This window comes from Aspergillus eucalypticola (genome assembly GCF_003184535.1).
Source record: "Aspergillus eucalypticola CBS 122712 chromosome Unknown BO83scaffold_30, whole genome shotgun sequence".
Lineage (NCBI taxonomy): Eukaryota > Fungi > Ascomycota > Eurotiomycetes > Eurotiales > Aspergillaceae > Aspergillus > Aspergillus eucalypticola.
Genome location: NW_020290304.1, coordinates 106,164 through 122,238, shown reverse-complemented (window position 1 = coordinate 122,238; position 16,075 = coordinate 106,164). Strand labels below are relative to the sequence as shown.

The window sequence follows — 16,075 nt, the reverse complement described above, 5'->3', positions numbered from 1 at the left end:
GATTTCGCAACAGCATGGAGAAGCACCAACTTCAAGACAACAGCGTCTGCGAGAAGGGAGGAAGGAGGGACTTCAGGGACCAGCACGATGTACCGCATACTGCCAACATAGGTGTCAAACCACGTTTTGCCATGGCCCTGAGTGGCTGCGAAGAGAGAGAATCAAGGTTCGAGACCCAAATCAGGAGTCCAAGCCTCCTATACGCGCCGGGGTGAAACATGGCAACACTGTCCCAAACAGAATACACGTAGCTGATGGACGCAGTTCTTCAGGAGGCCTGTCGCTTTGCATGATTGGATTTTGGGTGGACGATGGCGTTGAAATACGCGCCGTGTTGGCGCCGACTCTGCCGATATGAACAGCACATGATGTCAGAGTGAGTTGATCCGAGAGGTTCAAGGCGCAAATAATTGAATTGGCTCAGACTCCTTAACCGCGCGCCTTCAGGTTATTGTCGATCCGAAGACCCTGAGAGCAACCAGGCACAACTGAGATAGTGTAGATCCAGTCAGACGTGTGGACACTGGGCTGAAGGTGAAACGGCGGCTAGTAAACAGACGCATCACGGGACTCGTTGAATGGCCCGATCGGCACTCGTGTTTCCCCATACCCACTTCAGCAGATTACAGGCTGCTTATGGCATAAGCAGCTACGATTCGAGCCCAAAATGTGGTTGATCAATAAGTTTGACATTGTCATCAATCATTAATCTGAACACTGCCAACTAGAAGAAAATGACAAAAGCAAAGCCCAGTGACACAGTGAGCTGGTATCATGCGCAATACATAAGAAATAACAACCCAAAGAGATAAGAAACAAGCAAAAAAAAAAAGGTACAATCGAGACCCTGTCACAAACACACGTCGCACTGAGCATGCTGCACATCCGCCCAATGACGGTGTTCATGTTGGCGGGGTTGCATTAGGCTAGACTCGTCGGGAGCCCGCGGAACAATACTAAGATGTTGACAACGTCACTCCGACCCGCTGGATTTTGAACATCCGATTCCGTAGGAGAAAAATCGTAGGTAGGACGAGGTTATTTCCCCTAATCGACGGGTTTTGAACCGAAGTGGGTGGTAAGGAGGGGCCTGAGGAGCGTTCTAGTATTTGAATATAATATAGCTGAACGAAAGGAGTTAGTCTCGGAATCTCCGGAATCCCATCACTTGGCGAACCACGTACAAGGCATGAATGACACCAGGAAGCCAACCCAGGATTGTCAAACAGATGTTGATCAGGAGATCAGCACCACATCCTCGCTCAAGGAAGACACCCAGCGGGGGCAAGATGATCGCAAAAATGATCTTGCAGATATCCCTATGATCCCAAGGACGTTAGCACACTCAAGAATACTAAGCACTCGTCATTCGAATAATTGCGATCGCAAGCTATCCCAAGACAGCTCCAGCTTGTCAAGATCAAGTTATGCGCGCGTTTGTATAAAAAATCGCCAAAAGATGACGTCGCGAGGAGTTGCAAAACTTACGAGGCAGTGAAAGGCATTGTGAATGGAGGAAGACGTAGATCTCTTCAAGTCGACAAGGTTGATGTAGGAGAGAGTAGTAGTGAGCAGTTGATGGATATGACCAGATAGAAGCGGTATCTGAGTGCAAGTAGATGAATGATGGAGAGTAACAAGAAAAAATCAGGAGAGGAAGGGAGCGGGACCACAGGGACTCTTTAAATGATGGGCGGCAAAATTAAGTAGCTGCCCTCCGCCAAACGCTACGGGGGGATAGTGCTATGCCTCCTACGTAAAGCACAGTCCTCGAATCCGCATTATTCAACGGATACGCCTTTAGGTAATAAAATAAAAGACCAATAGCTGCTAGCGATAATTATAATAACCGGGGCGGACGACAACGATAGTCAGGACGATCCTTTTCCGCTCGCCGTGCATGTCTACCGCTACGTCATATTTTTCAGTACGAACTGTGGCTGATGCCTTGGCTGCTTGCTGATTGGCTCCGAGCTCACCACGACCAGACTTCTCGGCGGGTGACTTTTGCGTCGTATCGACATTCTGTATTCTGTACCTCCCCCAGTCCCGTGGCTGATACTCCTCCAATTTTGGAACAGAACCATGCTGTCATCGGGCGGTGCAACTGGATTTGTTCAACGGTAAGGGGAGAACTTTCGCTCTCATCTTCTCCCCTTTCCTCCCATCTCCTACCTTTTCTTTGACTTTCCTACTTTTTTTCTTCTTCCTTCCTTTGTCATAATTATTCTGTTGCCTGGCAGGGGCTTGGCGCTTCCACCGTACCACCTTACCAGGCTGAGGCGAGGCGCCAGTAGTTTAACTTAGACGCCGCCAATATTGACTAAATCGCTCTGTGCAGTTGGTTCTAAAAGTCTGCGCTCTTGGTTCTGAGTGGGACGTACCAGTACATCATATTCCATACCTACTGCTTCTATCGGACTAGGTCTGGGCTCTACGCAATCCCTTGTTCGAAATAGGGGTATGACTCCGTGTCTAGGAGGTTTTGGGAGACGGAAAGCAGCATGGATATGGTGGGCCATCCAGCCCTACGGTTCCTCTTTGCGCGAATCACGGTGCCGGTTGGTTTTCAACAATGTTCGGACAGATGCCGCGTCCCCATTACGGTACTCGACTTTGTAGGATTTAGACTAGCGTAGACTTATTTCCAGGGAAAAAAACAAAGTGATATCATTTGACACGCATCTATCCGTCAGCGCCTACGCTAACTATGCAGATAATCACTGGATTAAAGCACGTTTCAGCCGGATTTTAGACGTCATGTGCTCGATAGTGAGATGTCTTATCGTTCGCATGTCGCGAATACATCATTGCGAATCAATCTTTCTACCATCATGATTTTGATAGAACGTACGCCCATATTGTATAATGTCTACGAGGATCCTGTTGATCATGACGGAGGCATCCATCTCACTATGCCATATGTCCTAGCGGAAAAAATAATTCTGACTAATATAGTAGAAAGAACAGATCAATCTGCCTGTTGAGACGACGCAGTATCATGTGATTGGCATCGCCGCAGTCCCAGCCACACTGAGTCGTTTCTATCTTCTAGAACAGAACATCCTGGCCACCCCGCATATTTCAGCCAGCAGTATAATAAAAACACTGCCTAGCTATGATGGTGGGTCTCTCCAGGCTATACAATTCAAAGCTTATGATCAGCCCTATTTTGTAGAAGCATCTCGCCAGAGATATATTTAGATGCAAAGTGACCCGCAAGGCGCAGTAACATTTTCCTGGCACCTGCAGATTCAATGTGTGCTTAGTTTTATGGAGTGCACAGTCAAGTTAGGGTATGTAGCCTAGTACTATCATGGGTTGTATGGAGGTCATAGTAAATTCAATCAAACCCACTGTATGCTCTGTTGGTCAATAAAACACTCTTACAGGGGCACTAGAGACCCTATCCTTAGACTCGGCCAATGGTACCGTCCCCTTGTCGGATACAATGCAGTTGAATGATGAAATGCCGTCTCCCTCATACATGAAATACTTCCGTTGCAAGCAAGCAGATGGAAATCATGTAACAACGCGCAGGTGAGCCTACAATATTCCTATTGCCTCTGTGGCTGTTCGTGACGAAGTGATGTGTCGACTCTTGACATCATAGTAGCAGAAAGCAGATCATTACTGCAATTCCCAGGACGGACATGGTGTTCTTGAAAAAGAGGTATGCCTCACAGAAGAGAAGGGAGTCAGAAGATATAAGAACAATTATGATCAAAATGACTGTGGAAGTATATATGGAAAAGGTATAAGAACAAGTACATAGATACCGTAGTATCCATAAGATAACTCATATTACAAAGCTAGCTAGAAATCATTAGTTAAAGAGTCTAGATCTAGCTATCTGTCATGTATATCTGTGAGATAAACAGTTCGTAAAATTAGCCTTATGAATATGATCCAGGAACTCATCACCAAGGACTGACCCTGTCTGTGATGAGCCAGAGATACTGGCAGTACTGCAATGGATAGCTAATGCCATATGGGCGACTAAAAGATCGAGATATACAATGTTGTAGGTAGGGATCTCCGTTTATGATCCAAATAATCACGGCTTGGCAGCTACTCCCGCAGTCTCCGCATTTCCCCATCACTCTCTTTATCTCGATGCTTTCTGCCAACTTGGGTATCGCGCACTTGCCGTATAAGCCAGCTTTCGTAACTTGTACTTCTATATCATATGTATTCAGTCACGTTCACTATAAAGTAATACTTCTACCAGGACCGTCGGACGGTGATTCGTGATCTAGTTGTCACTCGAGCGGAGACCTCCGATATCATCCAAAACAATGCTCAAGTATGGTAGCATTCGATACACACCAAAAAAAAGCGAAAAATTTATATTGTCCAGCGTGAAAGGTAGATATTAACTATCTAATCAAGCTGTATCTGTTTCACAACTGCTGCTTCATCACACTGACTGGGTGGGGAAGCTGATTATCGTGATGCGCGGCCGACGGGACAGCGCCAAGCCGCCATCACGTGATGACGCAGGTGGTCGGTCAGCCTCCCCGAAGCCTCCAGCGTGTTCGCCTTCACGCCTCCATCTCCGTTTCGCTTCCCCAAGCCTCAACATCACCACATCGCTTTACACGCGGCCTGTCCCTGCCCTGTCACTCTTCCTTTCGGCTGTTTTCATAGTTTCACTCCATCTTCTATAGCCCGCAAGGTCGCCTAATCTGTCAAGATGGCCACCGAACTTTGGTACGTAATCACCTCACCTACTCCTTTTCCCAGCATTCCGACCATTGTGCCCTCTTGTATCTCGATTATGATCATGCTTCGGATGAGTTTCGACTGGATATACTGACATGTGGACATGACAGCCCCGTTTACGCAGTAAGTCACTTGTGATCCCACCCTCGCCGATGACACCATCGAGCTCCAAGCGACCCTCAAGGTAGCTTGGCTTCGTTGCATCAAGCGGAGAATCCGCCACCGAACTGGCACCTCTCGCACAGATAACTAATCTCTTACCCGTATAGCCCTTCTTCGGTGCCCTTGGCTGCACCTCAGCCATCGTCTTCACCTGCTTCGGAGCTGCCTATGGAACTGCCAAGGCTGGTGTCGGTGTCTGTGGAATGGCCGTCCTCAGACCTGACCTGATCGTCAAGAGTACGTGGAAGCTTCACAGAGCTCTTATACCTCTGGGATAAGCTATCGCATAATATCTGATGATTAATACTAATCTGGTGATACAGACATTGTCCCCATTGTCATGGCGGGTATCATCGGTATCTACGGTCTGGTCGTGTCGGTCCTGATTGCAAACGACTTGGGACAGAAGGTCCCCTTGTACACTGGTTTTATTCAGCTGGGAGCAGGTCTCGCCGTCGGTTTGGCTGGTATGGCAGCTGGGTAAGCTTCTCACCATGACACCTTGCATGATCGGTAGCTTTAGACTAACAGAGTATCTCTAGTTTTGCCATTGGTATCGTTGGTGACGCAGGTGTTCGAGGAACTGCTCAACAGCCCCGTCTCTATGTCGGAATGATTTTGATTCTCATTTTCGCTGAAGTCTTGGGTGAGTCACTACATCAAAGCGAAACAACCAGTTCGCATCATCTAACCACGACGCCTCACAGGTCTGTACGGTCTTATCGTTGCTCTTCTGATGAACTCCCGTTCGAGGATCGACGCCACCTGCTAAACGAACCCTCCTTCGTTCCGCGCGAAATGGCCCAAGTGAACACCCGCCCGAGGATGCCAATCACCCACTATTCTCGGATACGACGAAAAGAGCCCGGGTTGCTCAACATGTGTTAACGTGATGCGGTTATTTTGACTTATGTTTTCAGACTTTATTTGCCGACAATGACGGGAACCGTCATTGTCCCGATGACAGCTGGAGGGGATGTGGAGGAAGTGGATTGCTAGGGGAATGGAAAGAGAAAACGGACGTTGAATAAACATATGCTTTCTCTTTCATCCAATACTCCCCGAAATAACAAAGGACAAGACATAATTGGATGTGCTAGCTAAGTTTGTAGACTAGGACAGGGTGGGAAGCTGTGGTAGATACATTGCATGGTTTTTTTAAAGGCCTTTGAGATTTTGTACTTTATGGGTGTCGCTTTACTCTTTTGTATCCTTGAGCTGGATCATAGGATTACTTGCTTTGCAATGCTTATATGTTTTCTCCTGCTAGTTTATTATCCTATGTTACAAACTTAGCTTTTATCTATTCTGGTCCTTCAGTATATCGTGAATGCAACTAGTGGCGAATGTGCGATTACTTGACGTGTTTTCGACCTCGTACACTGTTATAACGCAGAAGACACGGAAGACACTGAAACAAGACTTGCGCCTTTCTCTCCAAGGAACCAAACTCAATCAATATAGATACCATTGCAACTGACCTGCACAGAGCAAGCAGGGCAGATAGATAAGATAGCAATATGTAACATACAAAGTACTGTCTATTGAGCGGAATAAAATGCGGTGGACATCCAAATGTTCAAGAGAAAAGAGAGGAAAAAAGAAACAAGACGACGCCGTAAGGATATATGCGATATAGGCAGGCATATCAGTAGCCGCCGCCAGACACACACACATACATGCGGAGAGTAAAGCAATCAACGCAAAGCTTCAGATGCGTAAGTCTAGGGATGACTTCTCTGTGAAGCAGAGGCATGGGGGGGAGGTAAGGTTGTAAGTATGTAAATAGATAGAAGAGGAAGATGGATAACAAGAGGAAGGTTTATTCGGATTGTAGCGTAGCGAAAAGAGAAATTATAGCTGCAAGCAAATGATAATGGTCTCTGATGATTGAAGATAATCAATCAAGCCTTCTCAAGCTTCCGTCTCAGGGTCCTTGTCCTCTTGCGCAGCTTCTTCAGCTTGTGCTTCTTCATCTTCAGTCTGCGACGTCTCTTAGTGCTAATGGCGTGCATGGTGCGGTTGTTGCGGATACGCTCCATGTAGGTGGTGCCGGAATTGTGGGGGACATCGATGATGGCCTCACTCTCTCCAATGGCACCGGGAGCTTCCATCTCACCGGAGGGCACGAAGGGACCAGTGTGAGCCTCGTAGGTCTTGCGACCATCCGAGTGTATCGACTCGTGGATGGTCAGGACAGTGGAGTAGGTCGAGGTTTCCCGGGGGACGTCCTCGAACTCGGAGGAAGCCATGTTCTTCGCTTCGTCGAAGGGAACGGGTGGCGGAGGGGGGTGGAAGGGACGGAGACGCTTGGTGAGTTCCTCGACGGAGACTTTCAGATCGGAAAGGTTCATGCCATCCAGCTGGTTGCCTTCCATGTCGAAGTACTGCAGAGAGCCCTCCTGCTCGCCGGAGTGGGCAGCGGAGTTCTCCATGGAATTGACGGCGGAGGAGAGGGTGAAGATGACATCGTCCACCTCAGGCTTAGCCGGCTTCTTTGCGGTGAAGATGGCGTCGAAGGCTTCGGGGGTCGAGGTCGGAGGAACGGTGGTGGAAACGGAGATGGGTCGATGGATGGAAAAGAAGGAGGCGACGTGGACGTCTAGACCACAGGAAGAAAGATTAGCGCATCATATTTTAAGAAGTACAAGAACGGTGAATAGGGATTGTGGCAACTAACCATGCGGCTGGAGGTGTTGGGTAGAGGGAACACTGGGAAGTCGGGAAAAAGCCGTCGGCTGCTTGGAGCCATTGCGGCCGTTGCTATCCTTGCCCCTCCGTCTGGAAGCCTTCCCCTCACGTTTCTCTGCAGAATTCACTCCCTTCGCAGGCGTCTGAGAGGAAGAATCGACTTTATTAGATCCATCGCTGGGTTTCGAGGACGAAGAGGAGTATCGGCGTTGACGCACATGTTGTGACGAGCCGATGAGGCCGTTCGCGGAGGTAGTAATACTTTGGCTGGTTGCGCGAGACATGCCGGCGATGGGCCCCATAGGAGCCCATGCAGCCCGGCGCAGTGAGGACGACAGCATTTTCCGACGTCGTAAAGCCCAGAAGCTGGGTGACGATGTTGTCGGGAATGAAGAGGCGAAATCGAAGTTGGAGCCGATCATGCGGAACTCGGTGATTATGTAAGCCACATGTCGCCTCAGGCATGAGACCAGATCAGGTGACTTGGAATTGCAGGACCTATCTTAAGGGTAACCTCGCCTGACTTTATCCACATGCCAACTCCTGAACGGCCAAGGTATTCATGCAGAACTACCTATTGTCGCTGATAGAATTGGACACTACCAGCGAAATACTGATTGTTTGGTGATACGTACTACATTGCAGGAACTATGACACTATATTGATTTCGATTTGGGTATCTGTTCGTTCCATGCTCACTTGAGCCGAACGATTACAATAAGGGCGGCTCTACTTAGAAGAGTCTGAATGATCGGATACAGAAGATACAGCTCCCAGTTAGAGCTGCCAGAAGTGACACGAGCAAATGATAGGGTGGGTGGGCGCTCATTATGTCAACAGAGAAGAAGAAAAGGAAAGATACACGGGAGGCGTCAAGGTCACACAAAGGTTCAGCTCAGGAGAATGGAAAAAGAGCTCGTTAGGTGGGATGAAAAAGCGCAGACATGGACGCAAACAACATATGGTATATGGTATCAATCTGCATTATATAAGAAATGCACCCGTCGCTGAACCGGAGAAAACATATAAGCTTTTGAAAGGAATGAAAAGCCGAGACAAGAAGTCCACAAGGAGAAAAAAACGTACAGGAAGAGAAGGGATATAGTGAAGTGAATAAAAATAGTTGAAGGAAAGCAAGCGTGCTTTTACCGCTTGGCGTGTGCAGGGGAAGAATGGAAGTTGAGCATCGCTGACGCCTCGTACTCGCTCGTAAAAATTCAAATCGTTCCAAGTCTCACAGCCTTATAGTATGAGGGTGTGGAGATTCTTTTGAATAATCATGTCTTGTACCGAATCCATTGTTGCCTTCAACAACGTCGTATCGGTAGCATTCGTGTAATGGATATAGATTTCTCGGTCGGGAATCCGGTTAATGCCCCGGAATCGGTCTGCAAAGTATCTGGCTGCTGCATCGAAGTCCGTGTTGGAGCCATTGTAGTCAGGGAAATGGTTGGAGACTGGCGAAACATGAAGCTTTCCCTTGAACAGATCGATTTTGTTCAGGAACAAGATGATCGGTTTGCGCTTGAACCATTCGCCATTGACCAAGGACTCGAACAGCATCATTGCTTCATGCATTTGGTTCTGCACGATTGGAACAACGGTTAGTTCAAGTGCTTCAAGGAGGCGATAGGGGAAAACGTACGGCATTCTGGTCCTCAACGAGACATTGGTCGTAACCAGATAGGGCAACCATGAATAGAAGGCATTGAACACCCTCGAAACAGTGAATCCACTTCTTTCGCTCAGATCGCTGTCCACCGACGTCCATCATTCGGAAGTTCATTTGACCGAGTTCAAAGAGAGTTTCAGTAATTCCGGTTGTCCGCAAACGAGCCTGCAACATGTCCTGGTTGTCGGGAAGCCACCCAGGAGTGAATATTCGATCAAGCGAATCAAAGAAGCTGAAAGGTTAGACGGCTTGCCTGTTTGTTCAAAAAGAAGGTTCCTAGGACTCACTAATGCAAGTTATCATGAAGAGCAAACTCGTGGCCTCGAGCAACAGCTTTTTGAACACCTGTATCGTCCCACATCTCTCTGAGAGCGTCGCGAACCTTGAGATCTGAGAATGCCTCGTCTGAACCGACGTCTGGCTCAAGCTTGTCTACATATTCGGCTAACGGCTGATGAATGACGAACTGAATTAGCACACATACTGCCACAAACGGATCTCCGCTTGCGATGGAAAATCGCAAGACAACGGAGCAGATGAAGTTACCTTTGTCTTTTCAAGCTGGAAATCAATGTTTTCGGCGCGCATGATATCCAGTAGAACTTTGAAGGCGATAACAAGATTCGAGTAGATCACAGCTCGTGTTTGGCGTCGTTCATCCTCGGGGAAGCCGCCGGAATGTATGATTCGCATTTGTTTGATGATTGTCGACTTGCCCGATTCACCAGCACCTACATAAAATAAAATGCATCAGTACTCCTCGTCACCATGACTGCAAATTTGACGTGTTGCGTCTGGAAACTTACCAAGGAGGAGAATCTTGATTGTTCGGTCCATTACTTTCTTGTCATTTTTCAGAACCTTTTCTATCCTAGCGCTTCGTTGAACAGCATCTTTATCCGCCGTGTCGACGGGTTTTGAACTCATGCAACCCATTCTGAAGATTGATGTGCTCTCACAAAGCGACTTTCGATGATGTCTGGAAGTGAGTTAGTACTTGCTGATTATAGTGTGCGAAGTAACCAAGAATAGACGCAGCACAAGTAGAGTATGGCTGAATCAGGGATACGCCCAGACCCCGCAGTTAACCACACGGAAGGCTCTCTTTGAGACATGTGTGAAACGTCAACCAGAGAGACCCGAGGTCTCAAGCAATGAGAAAGAAGCGAGAAAGTAATTCAGCGAAACCTACTTAAGGCAGAATGTGATACCAAGCACTAGAACCAAACCAATGTATCTTTGACTAAACCCGCCCGAATGGCGCAAATTAGAACATGTCGCTGGCTCAAATAACGTCAAGTTGAACGTTACTCGGTCACTGTACGTACGTCGCGGTATTCCCTATTCCAAAGCAAGATGTCCTGGTAGGATCGAAGCCGAAGGTGTGTTCCAATACGACTGTCGCAAATTGTCCCCCGCTTTGTATGAGAACGATATCCAAGTTAATTGGCGAGCAGCGCAGCTGTCCGGAGCTTTCTGAAATCTGCGAGATATGGGATCGAATTAAGGAATGTGACGACGAAGGTCCCTCGACAGGCTAGGTTGGGGTGGTGGTTTAGACAGGTGTTGAGTGAGACGGAGTCGATCGCGGAAGTTGCGAGGCTTTCGGGAAGTTCGCACAACTTTCGAGATTGAAGTGCTGATGAACGGAGGATGTCTTCCAAATTGAATGCCGGGGAAGAGTTCGCTAGGTATGCTGACTGCAGCCTCGAGGCGTTCCCCTTTTCGTGGGTGGTGGGCGAAGATGCTGACCGCAGACGCTCAGGTGAGGGGAAAGATGGGAGGGAGGTAGGAATGGGGGAGGGAGATTAGTACATCTCCGCCGTATCGCAACCGAAACAAGCAAAAGAGCGGAAGACCAGGGCGAGAAGCAAGAGATAGAGAGAGAGGAAGAGAAAAAGAAAGAGGGAGCGAGAGAAAGAGGAGAGGGAGAGAGAAGGACAGTCTGGGAGACTCGCAGGTCTATAGTAGTAGTAATAATAATAATAATAGTAGTAGTTTAGTTAGTTTAGCAGTGAGCAGAGGGAAGGAGGAGGAGGAGTAAGTGGTGGGAATGTTGGTCGCGGAGTCGTCGCGCAATTCGTTCGATAATCCATTAAATCCGATCGAAGTGGGCCACGGTGCCAGCAGAGTTGAGCTGCTAGTAAGTTTAGTCCGGCTTAGTTCCCCTTCGGCGTAGTCGTCCTTCTGGGGACCTTCGGCTGTGAGTGGTCCTGACACCGGGGCCTGTATTACCTGTGAAAACCGTGTGAAAGATTTCCTGCGTCGCATTGGGCCCCGTTCTGGGAATCTAGAAAGGGATTAGTCCGCCGGCGCTGTGGCTACCGTCCCCTAAGGGCCTTAGCCGTAAGCCCTTGGCTTCTTAGTGTCGTTTAGTTCCGTGATAGCATCCCGGCTGCGAGCTCCCTATACAGAGTACAAAGTAGACGGCCTGGCCCTGATGATCTCACTGGTTGTAGACGAACAATGCTGACCCACCCCGGAACTCCATTCAACTGTGGATGAATGGCTCCATTCATTCTTCGTCCGCTCTTAGCCTGGTTCGAGCCGATTGGAAATGGAGTGCATTAAGGTCCAAATGATGCTTCTTACCGCCCGTAAGCTACTAGTCAGTAAGTAATAATCTTGCGAGTTATGGGTGGCACAACGCGTTATAATACCAAAACGATATTGGTACCCGGTATATACGTGGTTTAGTACGGAGAGCTCTCCGTATCCTCAATCATTCTCTGCAGCAACACACACTGTCCGGCTGGGGAAACATCCAGCAGTTGACAATTAATTATTCGGGATATCCAGCAGATGGATAGCCAGTAGCTACGTACTTGTTCGAGTCAAGTTCCGGCCTCGCCGATGACCCGCGGGCCCATCAACAATGGATTGACCATAGATCCTTCCTCTATGGGTCTTCGTGAAATTAATCCTCAATCAATCTGGATTTGAGATGGATCTTTTCCTCAAAAATGCAGCATTACTCCCACTATCAGAGTACTAGTAGTAATGCCTTCTCACGTCGCCATCATCCACGTGCCATATTACCTTACCCATAAATATGGTTCCGACCGCGATCCTTTAATCAGGGTATATGAATCTATATGAACTCAATAAAACTTTTAACCGCAAGGATCGTAAGGCATTGGGAACTCAGTTTAGCCCCCATTCCCACGGTCGCTGGACGTCAGCATCAGTTACCTCGTACCACTGATGGCCAACGACTTACTCCTGGGCTATGGATGCATCCTTGTGACTCCGGGGGCGAATGAGACCCCGAGTCATGTTCCCACCGGTGCCCTCCTGCGGCTGCCAAGCCATGCAAGCGAACGACGACGCCACGAGGCGCGAATCGGATGCGTTGGTATGCACCGATCGACGAGTAGCATCTGCTTTTATGGAGAGTGTTTTGGGACAAAATAAGTACTTTGTAAGAAGTCCGAATGAAGCCTGCAAGCCCACCTTGATCGAACTGACTACTATTATTTGTTAGCCCAAAGGGTAGAGGAACTATTGACAGCGTTATCGATGTTCGAGTTCCCGGGTCTTTAATCCGTCGGTCTATAGAGGACACTGGATGTACATCGCTCTTGGACCAGGAAGGAGTCGGGAAATTGAGTTGAACTAGTGCCTCGGGTTCTCATAGATCATCGCCAGTCTTTGCGACCCATCACAAACAAAGAGAAACAGAGGGCTGAGCATTCGAACCTGTCTAAGCTTACTGTAGAACCTTATCTACGCAAGTGGCTTCTCTCCAAATTCGCCAGCGACAATTTCGGCATCTTCCGTTGGTTTGTCAAGAGCCTGCGGCTGAGTTTTAGCAGACACTTGGCTCCACAGCAGCGCGATCTTCTTCCAAGAGTTGAGGAAAGCATGCTCCTGCGATGGGTGTCGAATTATTGAGCGATAGTTGCATGATTGCTTCTGTTGTTCTGTGGTCATTATCCGGATCTCGCATGATCTCATCACTGTCGGATCAATGCGAAACCTACTTAAGTAGGGGTAAAACCATGCCATGTGAAACTTTATTTACGATATCATGATCTGTCATGATTCGGAGATCGTATCGTTCATTGACCACCCGAGGTCGGGGGCCAGAAATCGCCGTGGAAAGATGCTCGCACTGAAATACTTTTTTATTTTTCTTTTTGGGAAATGGGAATGTGGAGATCACTTTCGCCTTTTCCGGGATTTCGAAGTCGTCTTGCCCGCCGGCCAACACGCCGTCGGGCCACTAAGGCAGGGGTAGCTTTAATCAGCAGGCCGTCAGCGTCAATCAGTGGAGGTAAGATGGGCGCTTAGCCTTAGCCACAGGAAACACCCTCCAAGCGAACAGGTGAAGCGGGAGTGGTGAGCAAGTCTACAGTAGTCTAGCCGACGCATCCATGTGTGGGTGTTTGCTTTTTCGATTTTCCTTATGAGATCTATCATATGCTGGTCATCGGCGCTATCCAAGATTCGTTCTCAAATGCAGGAGAAGCCTGCATACCTTCCCTCGATGAAAGGTGAAAAGGCGGATGCAAAAATTCACCTTGTAACAGTGTCCCTCCAATCTCAACGCAGTTCCTCCCGTGTCGCATTCCTTATCTCCTTCGAGAAGTATGTCGGAGTGGAACTCGAAAATCCTTCTGCATTTGGATATCCTCCGAACCCCGAACAGTTGAAACGAAGCTGTACGTATTTACTTTGGATCGTTGTGCACCTGACATGCGAATAGGGGCATACACATTCTCGTGCTTTGATTATGTTTCACGAGTGTCCCTGGGTTATCCTGGGCCCATCACTGTGGGTGTCAAGGCCATGCCTTCGTCGTTAGATCTTACTCGGTACGGGCAAGACAGGCTTGCCCGCGGGATGGTTCGCGGGATGAGTACCATGGTTCGGGCAATAAGCAGCCTCATTTAGGGCCAGAGAGAGAGCTTCTATGGTGGTTGAAGTACCCTTTCAAAAATATTATTGATAATAGACAATGGCAAACAAACCTTAGCCCATCGCTAATTGGGGTCTAGGCTCTGGCGGTCTCTTGGAGTCTTTGCTTTTAGAAGAGATCTACAGCAAGGATGGCCATTTACATCCGTTCTATTTTCATCGAATGAGCCCGATAATGAACAATGTTATCTGGTGGAAGATACTCCGAAGTGTTGTATTCAGGCTTAACCACAACAGTGAAAAAGCAGATGATGCCATCTCTGTGTAATACACAGGAAGAGTAACGATACGTACTGTGCTGATACGATACGATGTAAATACGACCGGCTGCGCGCTCCAACCACGTGCTTCACCCCCTCGTCCTCTGTGGGATTCTTAGTTTGTTTCACCAGTTTCGAGTTCCCATCGACCCCACAGCGAAAGCGGAGTCCTGACAGGACGCATTGAACTCCTTCCATGCCATTGACTTGGTCACGGTGCACTGCGACCCCCTTGCATGGCCAGAAAAAGAAGGACAGAAAGAGGAAAAAAAAGGCTTTTGCGCATAGACCAGGGCTAACTTATTGACGGGCTCAGTTAGTTGCCTGCCAGCCAGAAAGTACTGTCAGTGTCCAGAGTTTTGGTGTCTATCTGACCCGCCCTGAGATAGCCAACTTTTGTGAAATGCAATAGTCGAATGTTGCATCCATCCTTCAGACCCTAAATTTAGTTGAAGCATTTCTAGTGAATGGGTAGCCACGGGCAAACGACGAACAAGCCTTTGCTCATAACAATCCTTCTGCAATTCGAACCCCCTTTTTCCTACCCACTCCTCCGACCCCTACCCTTCTGGCCTCTCTTACCGTTCGTAACTTCGTATATATTACTCCACTTCACTCCGGCTGGATGGGGTTCCTGAAAACCGCATGGAAAGCGCTCCGTAAAAATGGATACTCCGTAATGGCAACGCATCCGCAGGTTACAAGATACTTACCTTATTACTTGGGCAGTATCTTCCATAGCTCCGACCAGCCAATGCCATTGGCCAATGCCTCTGCGGTCTCGTCAGGGTTGACGCCGGAATACCGCGTGGTTTCTATTCCGGGGGAAATGCAGGCCGGGGTCTTGCCGCTTTTTCTCCTCTTTCTAAACTTCTAAGTTCTAACGGCCGGCTTTGGATCCTAACAGGGAAGAGCCCCTTCCGAAAATAATCACTTCGGCGCTGATTAATGGACGATCCAGTCAAAAGTAATTGAAAGTCCCTGTTGCACTCCCGAGTGTCCTTTCATGCTTGGCTGGGCGATCTTCATTCAGCGCCAATCGGGTACTCCCATAAACACCCAATAATGATGATTGTCGTTCCTCATCCAAATTCTGTTTAATTGCGGCCCATCTTGCTTGCGGCTAGGTTACACTAAGGGACGGTCCTTTCAAGCGAACTTGATCCTGGGCAGACATGTCACATGCCGGGGGGAGAGAATGGTTAATACTAATGCGGTGCATACACTCCAGCTTGGCAACTTTGCTAGAGAGCACAAAGTTGACTAGTACGAAACCTAAGCCTACTTTGCGCATTTGTGGCTTCTATTCAGGACCGCGTAGCTGCTTGGGCTTCTATTCTCTCTCCCACACATACGCACATCTTGGCGAGGGACAATACAGGAAGTATCTCGCAATCCCGAACCTCGAGCGAGAATTAGCCGTTTGGCCAAGTGGATAACTTCCAATTGTGACCCGTATTGAGGCAACTCCTGGTGAAGCGTCCGCCTTGTGGTTATTGGCCAAAGCTGTCCGTCAAGCTGTCAAGTCAAGGTGCCCCTCCAAAGCGTCAAGGAAGCCACCAGGTTCCATTCGACTATCAGTACCTTATTCGAGCACGGTATCTGCAGGTACCACCGGCGGTGGACCTTGCCGTTGCTGCTAATT

At 48.4% G+C, this 16,075-nt stretch overlaps 5 protein-coding genes across 5 annotated transcripts; 3 read left to right on the top strand and 2 right to left on the bottom strand.

Moving 5' to 3' along the window:
- Positions 1 to 311: 311 nt before the first annotated feature.
- On the top strand, positions 312 to 1,445 carry BO83DRAFT_402315 (uncharacterized protein; the record flags this gene model as incomplete). The annotated part of the gene is made up of 3 exons (XM_025533521.1): positions 312 to 316; positions 1,087 to 1,335; positions 1,391 to 1,445. 3 exons carry the CDS (start codon positions 312 to 314, stop codon positions 1,443 to 1,445), a joined length of 309 nt encoding a protein of 102 aa, XP_025383977.1.
- A 3,251-nt stretch (positions 1,446 to 4,696) lies between these two features.
- On the top strand, positions 4,697 to 5,659 carry BO83DRAFT_430886 (H(+)-transporting V0 sector ATPase subunit c; the record flags this gene model as incomplete). The annotated part of the gene is made up of 6 exons (XM_025535545.1): positions 4,697 to 4,769; positions 4,854 to 4,909; positions 4,995 to 5,124; positions 5,211 to 5,367; positions 5,430 to 5,533; positions 5,595 to 5,659. The coding sequence occupies 6 exons, from the start codon at positions 4,697 to 4,699 to the stop codon at positions 5,657 to 5,659; spliced, it is 585 nt and encodes a 194-aa protein (XP_025383976.1).
- A 1,132-nt stretch (positions 5,660 to 6,791) lies between these two features.
- Positions 6,792 to 7,919, bottom strand: BO83DRAFT_322099 (mitochondrial 37S ribosomal protein mS38; the record flags this gene model as incomplete). The annotated part of the gene is made up of 2 exons (XM_025527881.1): positions 6,792 to 7,489; positions 7,568 to 7,919. The coding sequence occupies 2 exons, from the start codon at positions 7,917 to 7,919 to the stop codon at positions 6,792 to 6,794; spliced, it is 1,050 nt and encodes a 349-aa protein (XP_025383975.1).
- Positions 7,920 to 8,820: 901 nt separating this feature from the next.
- BO83DRAFT_322061 (guanine nucleotide-binding protein subunit alpha) lies at positions 8,821 to 10,186 on the bottom strand (the record flags this gene model as incomplete). Its single annotated transcript, XM_025527878.1, has 5 exons — positions 8,821 to 9,162; positions 9,224 to 9,482; positions 9,538 to 9,701; positions 9,797 to 9,981; positions 10,057 to 10,186. 5 exons carry the CDS (start codon positions 10,184 to 10,186, stop codon positions 8,821 to 8,823), a joined length of 1,080 nt encoding a protein of 359 aa, XP_025383974.1.
- A 3,523-nt stretch (positions 10,187 to 13,709) lies between these two features.
- On the top strand, positions 13,710 to 14,438 carry BO83DRAFT_392508 (uncharacterized protein; the record flags this gene model as incomplete). The annotated part of the gene is made up of 3 exons (XM_025532944.1): positions 13,710 to 13,914; positions 13,959 to 14,098; positions 14,229 to 14,438. The coding sequence occupies 3 exons, from the start codon at positions 13,710 to 13,712 to the stop codon at positions 14,436 to 14,438; spliced, it is 555 nt and encodes a 184-aa protein (XP_025383973.1).
- Between the last annotated feature and the right edge of the window lie 1,637 nt (positions 14,439 to 16,075).